Below are 21,617 nucleotides of genomic sequence, written 5' to 3'. Positions count from 1 at the left end.
AGTATTTGCAGATGTAATCACATAAAGATGAGGTCACAGCAAATCAGGGTGAGCCCTCTTCCAATGACAGGTGTCCTTCTAAGAGGGAAATCTGGGCAGAGAGACATGCACAGTGGGAAAACACCAAATGAAGACGAAGGCAGCTAGTGGAGTGCTGCAGTTACAAGCCAGGAACACCAGACAGTGCCAGGATGTTCTACAAGCTAGGAGAGGCAGGGAGCAAATTTTTCCTCAACGTTGTCAGAAAGAATGAACCCTGTTCACATCCTGATTTCAGACTTTGGACTTCCAGAACTGCAAGGGAATAAGTTTCTGTTGTTGTAAGCCACCCAATTTGTGGTAAAATGTGAGAGCAGCCCTAGAAAATTATCAATACAGCTCTGAAGAAAAAGGACTCATGGTAAGGGGATAGAGAACAACAAAGGGGTATGGTAGTGGCTTTTCACACAAGGAAGGGATTTCTCTGGAGGATAAATCTGAGCAGCATGCTGGAGAAGGCCTGTGAGCCACAGGAGCAAGGGGCAAAGCAGAGATAGAGAGAGAAGGAGAGCAAGTGCAGAGGAAGAAGTTACATGCTGGGAGTGTCTGAGGAACAAGAGAGCCATGTTGTTGGTAAGGAGTGAGGAGTAAAGGGAGGTGGGTTGAGGCCAGGTTTTGTGGAACCCTGTGTGAGCTGTGGTAAGGGGTTTGACTTTTACCTCACTTGTGATGGACACTACACTCACAAAGATGCTGAAATGCAAAGGCCCCAGTGGTCCCCAGTGGTAAAATCCACTGTCCTTTTGTCATGCTCCTGGACTTCCAAAGCACATAGCTCACTGTTGCCTCCTCCCTTTTGGAATTCTCTTTCCTAGGCTTTATTAAAACTCCAGGTTTTAGGGTGCCTGGGTGGCTCAGTCAGGTAAGTGTCTGACTCTTGATCTCAGCCCAGTTCTTGATTTCAGGGTCATGAGTTCAAGCCCAGTGATGGGTTCCTCCATGGGTGTGGAGCTTACTTAAACAAACAAACCTCAACAACAACAACAACAACAACACCCCTCCAGGTCTTTCTACCTCACTGACTTTTCTTTTTTTTCTTTTTCTGTCTACTTCTATTCTTAAAGTCCTAAGTATGGTTTCCTTAAGGTACAATCTTTGGCCTTCTGCTCTTTTTGGTCTTGGTCTTCAGAAAACACATCCACATTCAGGGTGTGATGACTAGTCACACTATTATCTCCAGCACTGACCTTTGTCTTGAGTTTCAGCCCATGTTCCCATTATCAAAAGAATATCTGGAAAGCACTTTAAACTTAAAATACTGAGCTCGTCTTCCCTCTACACCAACTAGCTTTCCTTTCAGGTATTACAACCCTATTTCCGTCCATGGTATGTTATTTTCCCAGTCACCAACATTTGATGATGTGGAGGGCATCGGTATTGATTTCTCACTCTTTTTCACCCCCCCATCAAATCAATCAGCTAATTCTTCCTTCAAAGCATCCCTTCCTTTTCATTTCCTCTACCATAATCCCATGTAGCCCCTTTTTACCTCACTTTTGACTGACTGCAAGTTTTGTCATATCCCTTGTTTTTACCATTTATTTGAATTTATCCTTCTACATTATTCATCCTGAGGCATAGTTCTGATTATCCTACTCTTCTCATTTCCTTCTTGGCTATGGAATTGAGTTCAAGTAGTAATTACTCGACCCAAGTAATAAGGGTCCTTTTAAGATGCCTGCACCATTCTCCTGACTCCTTCTATCATCATATCTTGTTGACCATTCTCTCCACTGCAATCTACTCCATCTTTATTCCTGCCTCACTGGATCCCCTTTCACCTTAAGATCCAGTTTAAGTCCCTCAAAAATCCACAACAGTCATTTTACCCTACCTTGCTCTTAAGAGAGATCCTCCTATTAAAATAAATAAAAATTGAGATGTTACACATCACTGCTCTTTAATTCTGGAAGAAATGCCGTTTTTAGGAAATGGGTCTTTTCCAAAGGGAAGGAGTTTCACTTATGTTTTCTGTTTGTTTATTTCTTCGGCTGTAGTAACAATAGAGATTTTATACCCCTCATTGTCTAGCACAGTGCTCTCTAGAAAGTAGCAGTTCCACAATTAATGTTGAGCTCCTTCTTTCTTTCTTTCTTTCTTTCTGTCATATGATTTCATGAGCAAACCTACCCAAATCAGTCAGCCAGTTATGAACATTGTTGTTGGTGGTGTTTTTAAACTTCCAGAACGTTAAAGTTGGAGACCTGGATATACACTGGAATCATCAGAATTTAAAAACAAAACGAAACAAAACATACCTCAGGCTTCCCCCCCAGAACAACAAAATCACAATTTCTGGAGATGGGATTTAGGCCTTAGGACTTTTTAAAGCCTTCCCAGAGATTACAATGTGTAGCAAATTAAGAACCACTGATTCAGATTAAATTTTGCATTTTGTAAAAGAGGAAAGTGAAGCCCTGAGAGGCTAGCTGACTGCCTAAAGACACGCAATTAATTCCTAACAAAGACAGAACTGGGTTAAAGCCTCAGGTATCTTTCCATTATCCGTTCATCTACATTATGCTATCTGAAACACACTTCTAGGTTAGCTGAAGATTTTTTTTAATCCCACAGATATCTTTAATCTTTACAAAGAAGTGATTTAGTAATGGCGAAATTGACTGAATTTAAAAGTGTAAAATCAGGGCACCTGGGTGGCTCAGTGGGTTATGCCTCTGCCTTTGGCTCAGGTCATGATCTCAGGGTTCTGGGATTGAGTCCAACACTGGGCTCTCTGCTCAGCAGGGAGTCTACCTCCCCTCTCTCTCTGTCTGTCTCTCTACCTACCTGTGATCTCTCTCTTTGTGTCAAATAAATAAATAAAATCTTTTTTAAAAAATTTAAAATAAGAAGCATTATCTTCCATTTTGGAATGACTCCTGAAAATTCCAATTCAGAACTGTTCTGAGATAGTTTGATGGGTGTAGTCCAAGCCTCCAAGAGTTGAAATGCAAAGCCCATTCTAATCAATTATAAAGACAATCTTGCAACAGAGCCTGAGCTAATCTCTAAAATTCCTCATAGTACGAACATTTTATGAGTTATGTTCTGGCCTAAATGCATTGTCTTCCACATCTCACACTGTCCCTTGCACATATTGGTGAGGTGAATAAATGTACAAACAGATGTAAACAGGCATGGAAGCTGGGGGAGGACTTGAAAGCCAGGTCACAGTATCTTTCTTGATGAGAGTGACACCTAAATTGTCCCAATCAGAATCCCATAGTCCTACTGACCTCCTCCCCATCTCCCTCAATCCCCTCATCAATAGATGAATGTTAGGAAGGTCTTACATGCTGACCTTCCTTCACCTCTGCTTTTGTTCAGACCTTTACAATTTCTCACCTGGATCTCTAACACAGAACAAGTAAATTCCCATGGCCAGACACCCCTTTTCAATCCACTTTCCAGTCATCTTTCTAGAACATAAACCTCGATGTGTCACTCTCCTTAACTAACAAAGCTTTGAGTCTAACTTTCTGCCTCTTGTGCCCTGCACGCCATACTCTAGCCACTCTCAACTCTGCTACACCAACTCTTGCTTGTAGCATTCCTTCTGCCTGGAATGCCTTCCTCCTACATCTACCTGAGCAAGCCCCAACATCATTTAAGATGCTGTGCAAATATACTTTTTCCCCACCCAACATGGAGGTAGGTCTCTCCCTTCTCTGTCTCCTCCTACGGAGGAGGAGAGACCTGCTTTTATTACCCTTTTAAAAAAATCATGTTGTAATTGTCAGTTCTTGTCTGTCTTTCCAGTAAGCTCTTCAATTACCCATTCATCAAGTATTTATTAAGTACCCTCTGTGTCAGACCATCTTCTCCATACTGGGCATACAGCAGTAAGCAAAAACAAAGCTTCTGCTCTCCTAGAGCTCACAGCCTAGCACAGGAAATGGAAAGGCCATGTTAAGAACTAAGAAAGGACAGACATTCAGGGAAAAGTGTGATGCAAGCAGAAGGATCTGTAATCATGAAGGTCTCCTTGAAGACTTACTCACATTTTCATGCTCTATCACTAATCAGAGCCTAGCAAAAGTCCAATAAACACTGGGTGAATTATTGCTGAACTTACTGCCTAGTAAAGATATCCCTCCATTTCTCCTACAGTGGTTCCCCTCTGCCTAGAGGAAAAATACCCAACTACAGAAAGCTCTGTACTTCCCAGTGGAGGGCATCCTAACAAACTGGTCTTTTAAGTCCTGCTCAAATACTACTCTTAAACAATCATTTCCATTTGTATCCTTATATAGCACCTAGTTTTTACTTCCTCTGTGGTATATATCCTATACTGCTTTACATACAAATATTTGTGCATAGGTATTATCTTCCCTCAAATTCTTGAAAACGCAGATTACAACTTCTCCCCCCCTACCTCCAGTTCTATTCTCACATATCATCTAGCTCAAGACCTTCCATGTATGGATAGCCCTGAACAGAGTGACTGGATAGATTCTAACTAGATTAGGAAAATATTGAGAAAAGCTGCATCTTCACCAAAGGCTTTAGGAGTGTAGGGGAAGACAGTACATTTCTCCTATGAAGGCTTATTAGTAGCCGCCACAAAAAGGGTTTTCTTAATTATTTTTTATAATACTATCTCATGGGTATCTTTATAATTTTTCCTGGCTGAGTAAGGAGGTTAGTCAAGTTCTCAAGGGAATTTTTGAAGCCTAACTTGATGTTTCAATTGCTGGGAAGTGTTAGGTGGGGACAGGGACCTGGTGTTAAGAGTAGGGGTAATTTCTGTGGCGGGCTGGGCCACACCCAGGCACTATCCACGTTTTCCGTTCTCACAAGGTGCGACTGCCTCCACCTTTACTTGAGCCTTTCTATCAAGTTTCTTTGCTCTCTTCCAAGAGCGGACAAACTAACCAAAACAAAACAAAACAAAACAAAACAAAAACAAAACAAAACAAAACAAAAAAAAAAAACAAAAAAACGGAGGGTAGGGGAAGGAATACAGAATTTCGTTTTTCGGAAGACCAGAAAAACGTTATTAACAAATCCTCTCCCCGCGATACAGGGGAGAGTGCCAAGAGTTAGGAAAACATACAGAATAGTCGGTCCTTAAGCAGCAAGTCTGCGGCAATGACTCGTGCCTGAGCCAATCACACAGTCACCAGATTTGAAAATCTACCATCATAAATCCCCTTCTAACTCACTGCAAACAGTCCCAGGAAGTGGAGACTAGGTAAAATTTGGAAAGGGCAGTTTTCAAAGATTGTGAAGGAATTAGGAGAAGGAAAGATAGAGCGATCTCCCCACGCCCCTCAATCCAGAAGCGCTTTAGTGAATCGCCACCCTGACTTCCCCCACCTTCTCCATGTGCCCCTTTAACTTCTCTCTACCCTCTCCATCTCCTCCCAACCCCTCAATCACTCCCTCTGTTACCTGCTCACTAAGTCTTGAGGCTTGGGTAAAACTGTGCAGCCGAAGTACCGGCCGGCAAGGAAGGGGTGCAGACAGAAGGCGCGGGCGCTGGTATACCCGTTCCACCTCTGGAGAAGCGCGCTCCGCCCTCCACGCGGCCTCAGAGCCGTGTTCCGATCCCAACCAGTAAGCCCCGCCCACTCCCTAGTTAGGCCCCGCCCGCTGGGCCAAGAGCTTTTTAGCCCTTGGCAGGAGCCGTACTCGTCCATCCGGCTTGGCCTGACTCTTTCGGCGCCGGCTGGAAATGCGCTTCGCAGCGCGCGGTGGGTGGGAGGACCTGGCACCTCCCCCGCCTAGCTTCTCGCCTCTGCAGTCAGACTCCCGGGGTGAAGAAAGTGTCCCCTTCTGGGTCTCCAGTCTGCTGCAGTGCCCCTGCGTTAACGCTCTCTCGTGCTGCAGCTGTTGAAGCCGCGACTACTCCCGCGCCTCGGTGCGGGCAAAGCAACCTCTGCTCTCTGCGGACCTGGCTGGAGGGTGCGGGCCGACTCTCCAGGCCGCGTCTCGGCGCGTCCTTCCTCCTAGTTCTCCCCCCGCCCTCGCATCTCCCGGATCCCCCGCCCTCTCCTCGCTCTGCGCCTCCTCGCTGGCTGCGGGCTGACCGCTCCACACCGCCGCAGCGCCTAGCGTCTGGACAGCCTGCCAGAGGCACACACACCTACACCCACTCCACCCGACCGCACCCCTGCCCAGCATGTCCGCGCTCGAGTGGTACGCCCACAAGTCCCTGGGCGACGGCATCTTCTGGATTCAGGAACGCTTCTATGAGTCGGGCAACCGCGCCAACATCTGGCTGGTGCGCGGTTCCGAGCAAGATGTGGTGATCGATACGGGCCTGGGGCTGCGCAGCCTCCCGGAGTACCTGTACTCCTCTGGGCTCTTGCAGGATCACGGGGCCAAAGAGGACGCGGCGTGCAGGCCACTGCTGGCCGTGGCCACCCACGTGCACTTCGACCACTCCGGAGGCCTCTACCAGTTCGACCGGGTGGCCGTGCATCATGCCGAGGCCGAGGCGCTGGCTCGCGGGGACAACTTTGAGACCGTGACCTGGCTGTCTGACAGCGAGGTGGTGCGGGCGCCCAGCCCCGGCTGGAGGGCCAGGCAGTTCCGAGTGCAGGCGGTACAGCCCACCCTCATCCTGCAGGATGGTAATGGGCCCTCACGGGCGCGCGCTCTGTCTTTAAGGGAGGGGATTGGGAAAAACTGTTCGAGGGATGCATGCTACAGACGTGCGTGGCTTTAAGCTGGCCCGTTTTGTCACATCGCAGAAACACCACTACTCTTTTCTCCCTTTCCTGGTTAGAAGCCCACTCGATGGGAGCCAAGGCCATCGCAGCCTTCCCTACCAGAGACCAGTTCTGGCACCGTGTGGCAACGCCAAGTACTGGAATTAAAGCCGGCCCCACCCCCTAGTCGTTTTCCTATGCAAGATACAGTAGTAACACTACAGAGGTTTGTGACTAGGGATTACCCATTCTTTTCCCAAACACCTGATTTCCAGACGCTTTTCTAGAAAAGACGTCTAAGTAATGACTCCTCACAGAGAGTTCCTGACATGCTCTGTGCTTTTGAGGCCGGCTGACTTCATCCGGGATGTCAGTGGTCACTGCTGGGTATAAGCAATTCCCACCTGTAGGTTTAGAAAGCCATTAGAGAGCAGTGGTTCCAAATCTGCTCGTGCATCCTTATCTCCAGATAGGTTTCTGTTCTTGTTGTAGCCTCATTAGAGAAAAGCTTGATAGTGAACATAAAAAGAGTATGTGAGTCTTACAGTATGACAATATATGGTCTGGTTTAAAGCAAGGCCTGAAAAAAATTAAGGAGGTATTTCCGGTGATGCTGAAGTATGTGAACTAATGCATGGATAGCCTTGGGCCTCTGGTTCTGTAAAAGACAGGATGGGGATCAGAAAGAAATTAATGGAATAAGAGCCCTCTCAACCCCAGCACGTTGAATAATTGAGCTAATTAGCCACAATAGCATTATTTGTATATTCCTTTTTTTCCTTTTAGAATACTTTCGTTGATTTCATTTTATCTTCACAACAGGTTTGAAGTGAGATGGCTGACCCCTAATTAAATGGCTTGCCTAGAGTCCACAAAGCAAGATAGTGACAAAAGCTAGGATTGGAACCAAGACTGGAGAGATCAAAGCATATAGATCATAAATCCTACCCCTTAAATACATTTTGATAATTCTGAGTAGGATATGAAACCCCTTCTCACATTTTTATCTTGAAACCATTTTAATTGCCAATTTATTAAAACATTCCTTCAAGAGGTAGAAAAATCTGTTGCACAATAAGGCTACTTTATGACTGACCAATATGACAAATATGAAATATTTTATAATAATCAGTTTATCATACAGATGAGATCTTGAACATTTGAAATATCAAAAAATAGAAAGCAAGATTCTGTACCTCACACCCCACTGAAAAAGTCTTTTCATTAAAATTTTAAATCCAAAGATTAAAAAAAAAGGCTTGTTAGGTAGTAGTCATTATCTGATAATTTGAGATGAAAGAAAAGTAGATATACAGTATTCTTGTATTTCTTGATAAAATCGATACTTTTTAGAGGTAAGATTTCCATGCAGTTGATGGGTATTCAGAGTTAATTAGTTGTAGCACTGAGACCAAAAAATGTTTAAAATATATTAAACATTTAAATATATTAATTTGTCTGAATGAATAATAAATTACTTCTGATTTATTTACTTTTGCTCCTGTGCCAGCAATAGGAAATGAATGGTGAAAGAGTAAGAATTTTATATTTTATAAGTAAAGAGCCCAAGCAGGCCTGAATATCATGCCTGAGATCACATATCCAGTTTGGAAAAGAGCTAGGACTAGAATCCAGGTTTCCTAAATCCTAGTTGATGGTAGTAATATTATAACATTTTGGAACTGCAGGGGGCCTGTAAGCCTTTGAAAGTGTGAAAAAAAAAAAAAAAAGCTTAATATTTACCAAACACTTAAAGCTGAGAATAGTGTGTTAAATCAAAAGGTGTTTTTCATTAGGAGCAGAATGCCTCACCTCTCAAGTAGTATCTAATTTCCTTTTTTCTCAGGAATATTAATTTCCTTTCTCTTCTGAATGGTGTGGCCTGCTGACTTGCTGTTATCATGATCCAGATGCCTGGAAGGAGACATAAAGTATTTATATGAAAAATTCATACAGTTACACACACACACATGAACAGCACATATCCAAACAGCATAAAGTTGTTGCTTTAATTAGAGCATAAGGAGACTGAAGTCATTGGTTTATTACATTTCACTTAGTGAATTGAAGATCACTTGTCATGAGGAAGCATAAATCTGGACACTGTATAACTAATCCTAATGCTGACTTGTAAATGAGGGACAAGGAGAGATTACCATCCAGTGTATCATCTTAGATGGAAAACAGTTCCCTCTACCAACAGTGAAATAGTATCTTCCTCTAAGAAGATAAATAAACCTTAGGTTAATATAGCACCTTCTTCTTGACTGGGCATATATCTTTTTGTCTCTTTTTCACAATATTCAAATGATATGAAGTGCAGGCATTTTGTTATATATATCTGTTATATATGTTTAAACAATTTACCCAGAGTCACCAAAATAATCACAGTTATGACAGATGGACTTAAATCATTTGGGGAGGTTAAAAACAAAAAATAGATTCCAGAAAGGTAGCAGGTTGAAAAACACATCTAACTTGGCTCCATCCCACACCTGACTAAGACTATTATAAAGGGACCATGGTTTGTCTGTTTAACTATAAATCCATATTGAACTATTTCAGATGCTGCAGAATAAATGTGATGACTGAGTCAGCAGTTTTATCTTCTGGCAGCAATGGGAAATCAAACATCAATCCAGTTTGCACTGCAGGAACCTTAAAAGGCTCAGGAATAAGCAGTAGCTGGTACCTTTGTAGAGGCAAAGGAAAGAATAGGAAAATAAGTAGAATTGGTTGAAAGCCATTTAAGAGGCTATTAAAACTCTGGAATGCGCATCCGGTTATTGTGTCCTCTGGGGGAGGGTAAAGCAGAGGAGTTTTTGACTGAAAGATGCTAAGTACTATTGAGCACTGGATTCAGTATGGAAACTAGAAGAAAAGTGTGTGTGTGTGTGTGTGTGTGTGTGTGTGTGTGTGAGAGAGAGAGAGAGAGAGAGAGAGAAAGAAAGAGAGAGTATGTTCCTTACTAGTCTTCAAGGGTACACCCAGGTCTTTATCCCCCAAGTAGCAAATTGGAAGACTTTTACCTGGGAAATTTATCTAGCCCTGGAGGAAAGACTAAAATGCTGATCCCTAATCAATCTTTGGCTTGATCTCTCTACAGTGAAGCCTTGGTCACTGGTCCCATGCATGCACTACAAGCAGCCTTTTCACCCCCTATTCTTAAACAGGCAACCAAGCATTATGAAAATCCAAGAAATCTGTCTAACTTGAGATCAAATACTAAAAAAATAGCATAAAGCAATTTGAGGGTTGAAGACTATTATTAATAGCATCAGGGGATGACAGAAGCTATTGCATTCAAGATATCCAGGAGACAATAGGATGTTTTAAACATAAGCAACAGAACAGTATATGCGCGCACGCACACACACACACACACACACACACACACACACACACACGAGTGTAGGAATTTAAAACAGCAGAGGTTTCTTTTTTTTTTTTTAAGATTTATTTATTTCAGAGAGAGAAAGCACATAAATGCAATAGGGGGAGGGGCAGAGGGTGAGTGAAAGAGGGAGAGAAGCAGATACATGCCTGCCCCATATGGGGGTCGAAGTGGGGCTCAACATGGGGCTTGACCCTGTGACCCTTAGAAGATGACCTGCCAAAATCAATAGTCAGTCGCTTAACTAACTGAGCCACCCAGGCACCACTAAAATGGTAGAAGTTTCTTAGTAGAACTGGAAGATAAATTTGAAAAACTTAAAAGAAAGAGCAGATAGGCAAAAATGAAAACTAGGAGAGATCCAGTAGAGGACCAGTTTGGAAAATTCAACATTGGAATAAAAGCACAGGTAGAATAGAGAAAGTGCTGGAAAAGAAAGGATGATAGAGGTAATTCATGAGACTATTCCGTAATTAAGGGGTGTAAATTTTTAGGTTGAGAGAACCCGAAGAGTTCCTACCACAAATAAAACAAACCCAACCAAAGACACTTTATTGTAAAATTTCAGAATACTAGAATCAAGCTTCCAGAAATTTAAATAAAAATGTCATCTCTACAGAGGCACCTGGGTGGCTCTGTTAGTTAAGTGTCTGACTCTTGGTTTCGTTTCAGGTCATGATCTCAGGGTCCTGGGATCAGCTCTAGGTAGGGCTCCACGCTCAGCAGGGAGTCTGCTTATGGATTCTGTCCCTTTCTCTCCCTGCCATCCCCTCCACTCTCTTCTCTCTCTCTGTCTCAAATAAATAAATAAATAAATAAATAAATCTTTTTTTAAAAGTCTTCTATACAGATCATAATGGCTTTGGAGCTAGAAAAGAAGAATTATGCCTTATTTGAATACAGTTTATTTCAAATTGAGAATTCTACATCCATTTCACTAACAGTGAAGTTCTCAGAAAGATTATTTCCCACATGCTGTTACTTAGAAAGTTACTAAGATATAATTTTATCCTACTTACTCCCTTCAAAATAAGGAAGTAAAGCAAGAGGAAAACATGGCATACAGGAATCATGAGATCTAACACAAGAAAAAGTTGAAAGGAAGCATCAGGATGATGGCAAAGATGGCATTCCAACAATGATACTATGCCAGGCTTAAAGAGCTCCATACTGGAGCAGTTAAATCATTACTCTTTTGGGAGGATGAGAGGATAAGAAATATATACACATGTAGTGTCAGTAGAAGAATGAAGAGTGAAGAGAGCTAAAAATTCTCATATTTCATCATGGAAGTCAATAAATACCATCTAAAATTTATAAACCCAAAAATTGTGATACATGATTGAAATCAGTACAGTATATCTAATTGGCAAATCAAGAAATGAGATATAAAAATTATTTAGAGATGGATGTACATAGTAGAGGCAGCTACCAGAAGAACAATTGTTAAAAAGTGGTTGATTCTTGGGAGCAGGATTGGAGATAGAGTCAGAATGGGGCAAATAATTTTTCTTACATTTTAAGCCCTTTTGGAATATTTTATTCGATATATATATGTATGTATATTATGTATATACATACATATATATATATTTCTTTGATTAAAAATGAAATAAAAAGATGGGGGATACCAAGTTGGGAAGGAATATTTGAGAAGCCAAGAGAAGTTTAGTATGGCTGGAATCTGATGACAACTGGGTCAGGGTGAGGGCTTAAAAGGATATTTTACGTGTGTGTATGGGTGTGTGTGTGATTATACACTTATATATATGATATTATATATATATGGATACATTTTATAGGCAATTCTGATTCTTAGAAGTTTTGATGAAATTATTTATATGAGTGTTATAAACGTATGGGAGGCACATGTAAAGCCACAGGGTAATGGCAGATCTAATGATATTTAGCCATATGGCCTTATCAACTGCTTACAGTTGGTATCTATTTTGATAGGTGGGCACTTATGACTTATCTGTTGCTAAATATTTTGAATATCACCTGGGTATAACATTGGTTATTATCCACAGATTTTTTTTTTACTCAATTTCTCTCACTCCCTTCCTTTCTATACACTTAACGAAAAAAAATCACTCTGATAGCTCCATTATTACACCAACCTAGCTATAATTTCTTTACCTTACCTGCCAACCATATATAAATGACAGTGGTTTGTGATCCCCAGAGGCACTTTAAATCTGCAACAATTACCTTGTAAAGGAGTCTGGCCCCTTATGACTATCCTTGGTAGATACCTCAGAATGGAATCCATGGTTCTTATGGTAAGTGGATGTTAATTTTTTTTTAAAGATTTTATTTATTTATTTGACAGAGAGAGATCACAAGTAGGCAGAGAGGCAGGCAGAGTGAAAGGGGGGAAGCAGGCTCATCGCCAAGCAGAGAGCCTGATGCGGGGCCCGATCCCAGGACCCTGGGATCATGACCCGAGCTGAAGGCAGAGGCTTTAACCCACTGAGCCACCCAGGCGCCCCGGATGTTAATTTTTTAAGAAAGTGCCTGTTTTGCAAAATAGTTAGACCGTTTTACACTCCCACATGCAACAGATAAGAGTTCCAGTTTCTCCACATCTTTGTCAACACTTGTTTTTGTCCATCTTTTTTTTAATTTTAGCCATTCTACTGAGTATGTAGTGGTATTTCATTGTGATTTTATTTGCATCTTCCTAATAACTAATGATGGTGAGCATATTTTCAGGTACTTATTTGCTATTCAAATATCTTCTTTTTTAGGGGTGCCTGGGTGGCTCAGTGGGTTAAGCCGCTGCCTTCGGCTCGGGTCATGGTCTCAGAGTCCTGGGATCGAGCCCCGTGGCGGGCTCTCTGCTCGGCAGGGAGCCTGCTTCCTCCTCTCTCTCTGCCTGCCTCTCTGCCTGCTTGTGATCTCTCTGTCAAATAAATAAATAAAATCTTTAAAAAAAAAACAAACAAATATCTTCTTTTTTAAAGAGTCTATTAAAATCTCTTCTCCTTTTTAAAATTTTTTATTTTTGTTTTCTTACTATTGAGTTGTAAGTATTCTTTATATATTCTGAATTCTAGCCCTTTATCAGACATCTATTTTGCAAATATTTTCTCCCAATATTGGGTTGCCTTTTCATTTTCATAATGGTGTCTTTTTAAGCAAGAAAGCTTATAACTTGGATGAAGCCCAATTAGTCATTTTTCCTTATGATTTATTTGTGTCATATCTAAGAGCTATGCCTATCCCAAAATCACAAAGATTTTCTCCTGTTTTTTTTTTCTAGAAGCTTTTCATTTAGGTTTATGATCCATTCTGAGTTACTTTTTGTTCATTTTGTCAAGTGACAGTTGAAAGGTTCTTTCATGTTTATATGCATATGGATATCCAAACTGTCCTAGTCTACTTTGTTGAAAAGATTATTCTTTTTACCTATTGAATTATCTTTGTCAAAAATTCATTGACCATATATATGAATATCTCCTTTTGGACTCTATTCTCTTCCATTGATTATATCCATCCTTTAGCCAGCACCACACTGTCTTAATTATTGTAACTTTATTATAATTCTTGAAATTAAGTAGTGTAAGTCCTCCAACTTTGTACCTCTTTTTCAAAATTGTTTTGGCTATTCTGTCATTTGCATTTCCATGTAACTTTTAGAATGAGATTTTCAATTTCTACAAAAAGGTCAAGATTTTGATTGAGATTTTATCAAATCTATAGATGTACACTCACCATTATAGTAGCCGCTAGTCATATTTGACTATTTAAATACAAATTTAAATTAATTAGGATTGATTAAAATTAAAATTGTAGTGCATTAGCCTTTTTCAAGTACCATTAGCCACATGAGGCTAGTAGCCACATGTCTAGTAGTGGACAGAGTTGATACAGAATATTTCAATAATCTCAGGAAGTTCTATTGGGCATTGTAGCTATAGGAAAAATCATATTTAAATACCATCTTAACAATTTTGAGGCTTCCACTTAATGGACATGATATATCTCTCCTTTTGTTTAGGTCTATAATTTCTCTTCATAGTGTTTTTATACTTTTCAGTATATAGATATAACAAAACATCTTTTATTAAATTTTTCTTCCTAAGTATTTTATTCTTTTCGTTGCTATTATGAAAGAAATGGCTTTTTATTTATTTATTTATTTATTTATTTTTTAAGATTTTCATTTATTTATTTCACAGAGATCACAAGTAGGCAGAGAGGCAGGCAGAGGGAGAGGAAGGGAAGCAGGCTCCCCGCTGAGCAGAGAGCCCGATGCGGGGCTCGATCCCAGGACTCTGGGATCACGACCCAAGCCGAAGGCAGAGGCTTTAACCTACTGAGCCACCCAGGTGCCCCGATATGGCTTTTTAAATTACATATTTTTAATAGTTCATTGATAATATGTAGAAATACAATTGATTTTTAAAAAAGATTTTATTTGACAGAGAGAGAGAGCATGCACAAGCAGGGGGAGCTAGAGAGGGAGAGAGAGAAGCAGATTCCCCTCTGAGCAGGGAGCACAATGCAGGACTTGATCCTAGGACCTTGGGATTGTGACCTGAGTTGAAGGCAGATGCTTAACTGACTGAGCCACCCAGGCGCCCCTACGGTTGATTTTTGTATCTGATCTTGTACCCTGTAACATTGCTAAACTTGTTTTTTTAAATTCTCTAGCTTTTTTGTATGTTTCTTAGGATTTTCTACAAAAAGATCTTGTTATCTGTGAATAAAGACAGATTTACTTCTTTTGCAACTCTGTGTGACATTACTCTTTTTCTTGGCTTACTGCACTGGCTAGAATCTTCAGTGTAATGTTAAATAGAAATAGTAAAAGTAAATATCCTTGCCTTCTTCTTATCTTAGTAGGAAAGCATTTAGTGTTTCTATTCAGTGATATGTTAGCTGTAGGTTTTTCATAGGTGCCCTTTATCAAGTAGAGGACCTTCCCTTCTCTTTCTAGTTTGCAGAAAGTTTTTACCACCAGTTAGGGTTGGATTTTGTCATATGCTTTTTTCTGCATCTATTGAGATGTCCATATGGCTTTTTTCCTTTATTGTACTAATATAGTATATTACATTACTTGATTTTCAGAGGTCAAACAAAATTTACATTTCTGGGATAGACCTCATTTGGTCATTATCCTATTTATAAATTCTGTCTTTAATTTGCCAATATTTTGATGATGATTTTGAGATGACTGTCATTAGGAATACTGGTTGTTGTTTGTCTTTGTCTACAATTGAATTTGAAAGCTTTCCCTCCTCATCTATATTCTGAAAGTCGAGATTCCTTCCCTGTCCTGAGTGACTGACAGAATTGACCAATGAAGCCATCTTTGAGCCTGGACTTTTCTTTGTGGGGAGATTTAAATTATTTATCAACTTCTTTGCGTGATATAGGTCTATTTAGATTTTCTGTTTCTCCAGTCACTTGAGGTAATTTGTCTCTTCCTAAAAAATTTGTCTTTTCAACTAAGTTGTCAAGTTTGTTTAAAGTTATTCATAATATTCCCTTATACTCCATTTAATTTCCCTTGGGATCCCTTCTTTCATTCCTGATTTTTGCAATTTGTGTTTTCTCTAACTTTTTTCTTTGTCTAGCCAGTGGTATATCAATTTTGTTCCTCTTGTCAATGAACCAGCTATTGGTTTCTTTGACATTTTCTATTGATTTTGTTTCTTATTTTATTTATTCCTGTATTGGCCTTCATTATTTATTCCTTAACACTTACTTTATATTTGATTCAATCCTTTTCCTAACTTCTTAAGATCAAAATTTTGGTTAGAAACTTTGATTTTAAACAGATAACCCTTTATAAATAAGCATTTAAAGCAATAAATTTTTTTCTAAGCAGGGCGTTAACTGCATCCCATAAATTTTGATATATTTTATTTGTATTTTCATTCAGTGCAAGAGATTTTATAATCTCCTATGTGATTTCATCTTTGATCCATAAGTTATGTAGAATTGTGATGCCTACTTTGTGTATATTTGGATATTTCCCATAATATTTTTGTTAATAATTTCTAATTATGTTGTAGTCAAAAGTTATTTTTATGATTTTATTCCTTTCATATTTACTGAGACTTGCTTTATAGCCTCACTGAATAGCCTGATGAATACCCCATGTGCAATTAAAACGACTGTATGCTGTTTTAAGATAAAGCATTTTATATATGTCACTTAGGTCAAATCAGTTGATAGTGTTGTTCACATCTTCTTTATTCTTACTGATTTTCTATCTACTTGTTTTACAAATTATTCAGAGAGGAATATTTAAATCTCCAAGCATAATTGTTGAACTGTTTATTCTTTTCTAAAAAAGTATTTATTTTGGAGCACCTGCGTGACTCAGTCATTAAGCATCTGCCTTCAGCTAAGGTAATGATCCCAGGGTCCTGGGATCGAGCCCCACGTTGGGCTCCCTGCTCAGCAGGAAGTCTGCTTCTCCCTCTCCCACTCCCCCTGCTTGTGTTCTGTCTCTTGCTGTCTCTCTGTCAAATGAATAAAATCTTAAAAAAAAAAAAAAAACTTATTTGTTGAGGGGGGAGAGAGAGAGAGAGAGAAAGCATGAATGAGTACAGGGGGAGGGAGAGAGAGAGAGTTATAAGCAGACTCCATGCTGAGCATGGAGCCTGCATGGGGCTTAGTCTCACGACCCTGAGATCATGACTTGAGCCAATATCAAGAGTCCACCACTTAACCAACTGTGCCACCCAGGTGCTCCTGAACTGTTTATTCTTATTTCAGTTCTGTCAGTTTTTACATGAATTTGTAGTCTCTTTGTTAGGGACAAGCACATTTATAATTTTTTAGTGTGTTGACTTAATGTATATCCCAGTAAAATATACCTCTTTTCTTTTTTTTAAGATTTTATTTTATTTTTTTTTTAAGATTTTATTTATTTATTTGACAGAGAGAGATCACAAGCAGGCAGAGAGGCAGGCAGAGAGAGAGGAGGAAGCAGGCTCCCCGCTGAGCAGAGAGCCCGATGCGGGGCTCGATCCCAGGACCCTGAGATCATGACCCGAGCCGAAGGCAGCGGCTTAACCCACTGAGCCACCCAGGCGCCCCAAGATTTTATTTATTTATTTGACAGACAGAGATCACAAGCAGGCTGAGTGGCAGGTGGGGCGGGGGGAAGCAGGCTCCCTGCTGAGCAGAGAGCTTGATGCAGGGCTCGACCCAGGACACTGGGATCATGACCTGAGCCGAAGGCAGAGGCTTTAACCCACTGAGCTATCCAGGTGCCCCCAAAATGTATCTCTTTTCTTTACTAATAGTCCTATTTTGTCTAATATTAATATAGCCACTCTAGTTCTCTTATTAAACTTTATGTGGTATAACTTTTTCAACCTCTTTTTGTCTTTGACTTTGTAGTTCCTCTCTTACAGACTGCATATATCTTATCTTTTATTATTATTATTTTTTAAAGAGGTAATTTATTTGAGAGAGAGTGCATGTGTGCATGAATGGGGGGAAGAAGTGGAGAGGGAGAGGGAGCAGCAGACTCCCCATTGAGCAGGGAGCCTGACTCAGGGCTGAATTCCAGGATCCTGAGATCATGACTGGAACCAAATTCAGACACTTAACCAACTGAGCCACCCTGGCACCCCTGTTCCTTTGCTTTTTAAATCTATTTTGACAATCTCTGCCTTTGATTACAATGTTTATCCCATTAACATTTAATGTAATTATTGCTATAGTTGAATTTAGGGCTGCCATTTTGTTATTTGTTTCTGTATCTATTTCTTATTTCTCCCTCTTTTCCTCTTTCACTGTCTTTTAGGCTTACCAAATTCTGATTATTACACTGTTTTAATTCCCCTGTTAACTTTTAAATTATATGTCTTTAATTTTTTTCTGTATGTATGTTTGCACTAAAGATAACAATATGGAACTTTTAAATTATGATGAGTAACTTAAGCTAGTACTGATTTAAATCCAGTGAGACTGCAATTTTGCTCTCATACCTCAAAGAGCAGCATTCATGAATTGTGTCATCAGGAAACTTGTACCATGGATGTACTGTTTGTGGTCAAATAAGTTTGAGAAATGGTACATATCTCCCTTGTGTATATCTACAATGTAGATTAGTATATTAAAAAGCTCTCAGAAGCCTTGTTGAAAAAAATCTGCTTCATTTTCTTTGAAGGAAGGGTTTCCCAAAGTATTTGACTACAGAATCTTCCTTTTCTTTTATGTATCAGACTACCTACAGAAATAGTGTTCCACATAACTCACTTTGACAAACACCGGTCAAGCAAACAATAGAAATGAAATACAGTCAACTTATTTTTAATTCTTCATTAAGAAATATTGTGTTTCTGAAATAAAATGAAAATAAGTGTCATCCTTCTGGACCTCTTTGAAACCAACTGCTGATTCTTTTCAATCAACTACTGTTTTTTTTATTCTTTAAGTGATTGAAGTCGAGTATACAACATGTTTATCGGTAAACTCTGTTTCTATTTGTAGGTGATGTGATAAACCTTGGTGACAGACAGCTCACTGTTATGCACATGCCTGGTCACTCCAGGGGCAGTATTTGCTTACATGACAAAGACCGGAAGATTCTTTTCAGTGGAGACGTTGTGTATGATGGATCACTGATTGACTGGCTCCCATACAGCAGGATAAGTGACTATGTTGGAACATGTGAACGTCTGATAGAATTAGTGGACAGAGGTCTGGTAGAGAAGGTGCTTCCTGGGCACTTCAATACCTTTGGTGCCGAAAGGCTTTTTCGATTGGCTTCTAACTATATTTCAAAAGCTGGGATATGTCACAAAGTTTCCACTTTTGCCATGCGATCTCTTGCAAGTTTAGCCTTACGTGTAACAAATTCTAGGACCTCACCTTAGTATCTATACTGATAACCTATTGTGATTAGTTCTATAAATTAATCCAATTCATTTTGTGCTGTTTAAAATGATTAATAGTGAGCATTTCAAGAAGTGCTTTATTAGAGAAAAAAGATTGAGAATGAGTAAGCCAAAAAAGGAGGTTCTTTGTTTAAATTATTTCCTTCTTCTAAATAAGAAATCACTTAAAGAAGCTCATAATTTGCCAAGCTGTCATCTTGTAATATTTGTCACCTTGTAATATCCAGAAATGACATAGAAATCTATGCGAAAACAAGGAGGCATTTTGCAGTAACAGAAAGAACCCTCCTTGCCTCCCATTTGTTTTATTTTATTTCCTAGATGACCTAGAAAAAGAGGCATAAACTTTTATGTTTATAATCCAAACTTGATATTTTTAGTATATTATTTAAAGGTAAAGGTTCTTGAGTTTAAAATACATTAGTAATCAATACAAACATATAAATTATTATTTAAAATGACAGCTAAAACAGTCCATTGTTATGGCACAGAATTTTTATGCTTCATTTATTTATTCTTAATGTAATTACAGTGTACATTATATGTTGTGTAATTTTACTTACAAAGAGTACAATGAATTTTGTTTATTGCAAAGCTTTAAATATAACTTGCAGAGTGCTTCAGTAAAAAGCTACTAATAGCATTGTTTATTATGTGAGTGTAACATTTTCAATCATAAAAGTGAGATTCAAATGTCTGTAATCTAATTACAAATTGTCAGATTTCTCAAAAGGACACTGTCAGGCAAATTTGAAAATATACACATTGAAAATATTTTTTATTATATCCTATTTTAATATTAACAGCTATTATAAACAAAATTTTTCTTGTTAAATAGCTTCAGTATATGTCATATTTTATAGTATCAGAACAATTATAGAGATCTACAACATCCTGATAGAAATCATTCTTTTATTTACCATAACATACATATGTACCGCAGAAGGCTTTTCAGATTAATTGCAAAATATGCATTAGATATTGACTTAGAATGAATTGCCTTTTTTATCCTGATTCACAACACCTATTCCTGTTCAGTATTCTTTGTCTTGAATGAAAAGAAGTCTACATTTATAAAGTTATAGGAAAGGTTTGCCCACTATTTAGTAAAACATTTTGGTTTGGTGCTCTTTATAATTTATTAAAAAGCCTTTTGGAATATTTCATAAAGGTTTTTTAAACAGTTTTTTCACTGCCTTTTTATTATTTACATGTCCAAAACCAAACTGAGATAGCTTTGGAAACCAGGTTTTTTAGTATTAAGAAGGTTTAGCAACTTTTATTTGCAAAAAATTGTGAAATGTTCCCACCCTCCACCCACCCAGGTTCTTTAGTCTTTTATTCATTCAACACATGCACACCCACACATTCCACACGCATACACACAGTCACATACATATATACTTGCACAGTATTGTGCTAAACACTGTGGAAGCTTAAAAAGTCAAAGAGACTACATCTTAGCTAGAAGTAGAAGGCAAACAAAACATGAATAATAATATATGCAGGTTGAAGCTAATACAAATTACACAATAGTATCAGGGACATAAGTGGAGGGATGTGGAGTTTGGTTAGGAAAAGATTCCTGAAGGAGGGGTTTTTCAGTCCCATTTGGAAAGTCGATTTGGTAGGTGGTCAGGGTAGGGGACAAAAGATCCAAGAATAGGGATGGAAGCATTGCTGTCTAAAGTAGGCTATTCCTTGTGACAATTTAAATTTAATTTTCAGGAATCTTAGATCTTCCAAACACCAAGAATTTAGCATGAGAAAGGTGGGTTTGTGATTGTGTATATAAGAATCATCCTCAGTGACAGACAAGCTATACTGCCACATGCCACCAAATGGATCTTCTCATTCAAGGCAGTTGGTCTGTTTCAGTTGATAGTACAACATCAAAGATACAGATTTGGTTCAGGGCAACTACAATCACTTAATAAGCCTTAAATATAGCCATTATTTTTATATCAGTAGCACAAAAAAACAAAAACAAAAACAAAACCAAAAGTCCTTAACCATTGACCATTTTATCATACTTTAGGACTTAAAAAAAAAATCAGGGTATAGTAGGCACTAAGTTTTATTGAGAAATATTTAAACCCGATGAAGGCTTTCTTTATTTCTTAAAAGTACAATTTTTCAAAACATGTTAATTTTATTTTTAAATTTCCATTTTTTTTACATTATATAAAAACATAAGACTGGTATTTTGCTTTTGTTTCAGTGTGAATAAATTGGGGAAAGGATCTATCATTCATTTAGTGCCCATGCTATGCATTTTAAAATATGCATTATTTAGTTTAATCCTGGCCCCAGTGCCAGAAGTAATTGGCCAGCCTCATACAACATAACTTTGAACAAAGCTGGTAATGGAACACAGGTCTGTCTGCCTCCCAAACTGTGCTCTTTCTCTTTACCTGCACAAATAACATAAAATTGGCAAAATGTATTTTTACTTTCCCAGAAGCCACATGTGCCAAGAATAAATCAAGTGATGTTAAGCATAATAATAGCATATTTTAAAAGAAGCTTTAAAAAATATATTTTCACCCTGACAGTGACCCGTGTTATAATTTATGGTTTTTGGAACTAAGAGTATGTAAGTATAATTCAAAATTGTCAAAATGTAAGACAAATTTTATTTGTATTGTTAATAACTTA

At 38.9% G+C, this 21,617-nt stretch overlaps 2 protein-coding genes across 4 annotated transcripts in view; one reads left to right on the top strand and one right to left on the bottom strand.

The window, feature by feature from the left end:
• Positions 1-8,528, bottom strand: part of LOC111148301 (RNA polymerase III subunit G) — a 46,943-nt gene extending 38,415 nt beyond the window's left edge. For 2 of the 3 annotated variants that reach the window (XM_022504790.1, XM_022504792.1), the window contains exon 1: positions 5,434-5,475. The gene's annotated coding sequence lies outside the window, so the exon portion shown is untranslated. Of the gene's footprint in view, positions 1-5,433; positions 5,476-8,507 lie in introns of those variants that run through there. The other variant, XM_022504791.1, reaches the window with a different exon arrangement.
• LOC111148300 (metallo-beta-lactamase domain containing 2) lies at positions 6,013-19,737 on the top strand. The gene is made up of 2 exons (XM_022504789.1): positions 6,013-6,617; positions 18,553-19,737. Exons 1-2 carry the CDS (start codon positions 6,164-6,166, stop codon positions 18,936-18,938), a joined length of 840 nt encoding a protein of 279 aa, XP_022360497.1. The 5' UTR covers positions 6,013-6,163; the 3' UTR covers positions 18,939-19,737.
• The last annotated feature ends 1,880 nt before the right edge of the window (positions 19,738-21,617 follow it).

Source organism: Enhydra lutris, unplaced genomic scaffold, assembly GCF_002288905.1.
Source record: "Enhydra lutris kenyoni isolate GAN:26980312 unplaced genomic scaffold, ASM228890v2 scaffoldscaffold19, whole genome shotgun sequence".
Classification (NCBI taxonomy): Eukaryota; Metazoa; Chordata; class Mammalia; order Carnivora; family Mustelidae; genus Enhydra; species Enhydra lutris.
Note: the sequence above shows the minus strand (reverse complement) of the source record. Positions and strands in the feature narration are given on the sequence as shown.

Excerpts from the sequence above, each read along its gene's own strand:
- LOC111148300 (XM_022504789.1), top strand. The coding sequence starts at position 6,164 with ATGTCCGCGCTCGAGTGGTACGCCCACAAGTCCCTGGGCGACGGCATC. Across the intron at positions 6,618-18,552 it reads CACCCTCATCCTGCAGGATG|GTGATGTGATAAACCTTGGT; the intron begins GTAATGGGCCCT and ends TTCTATTTGTAG.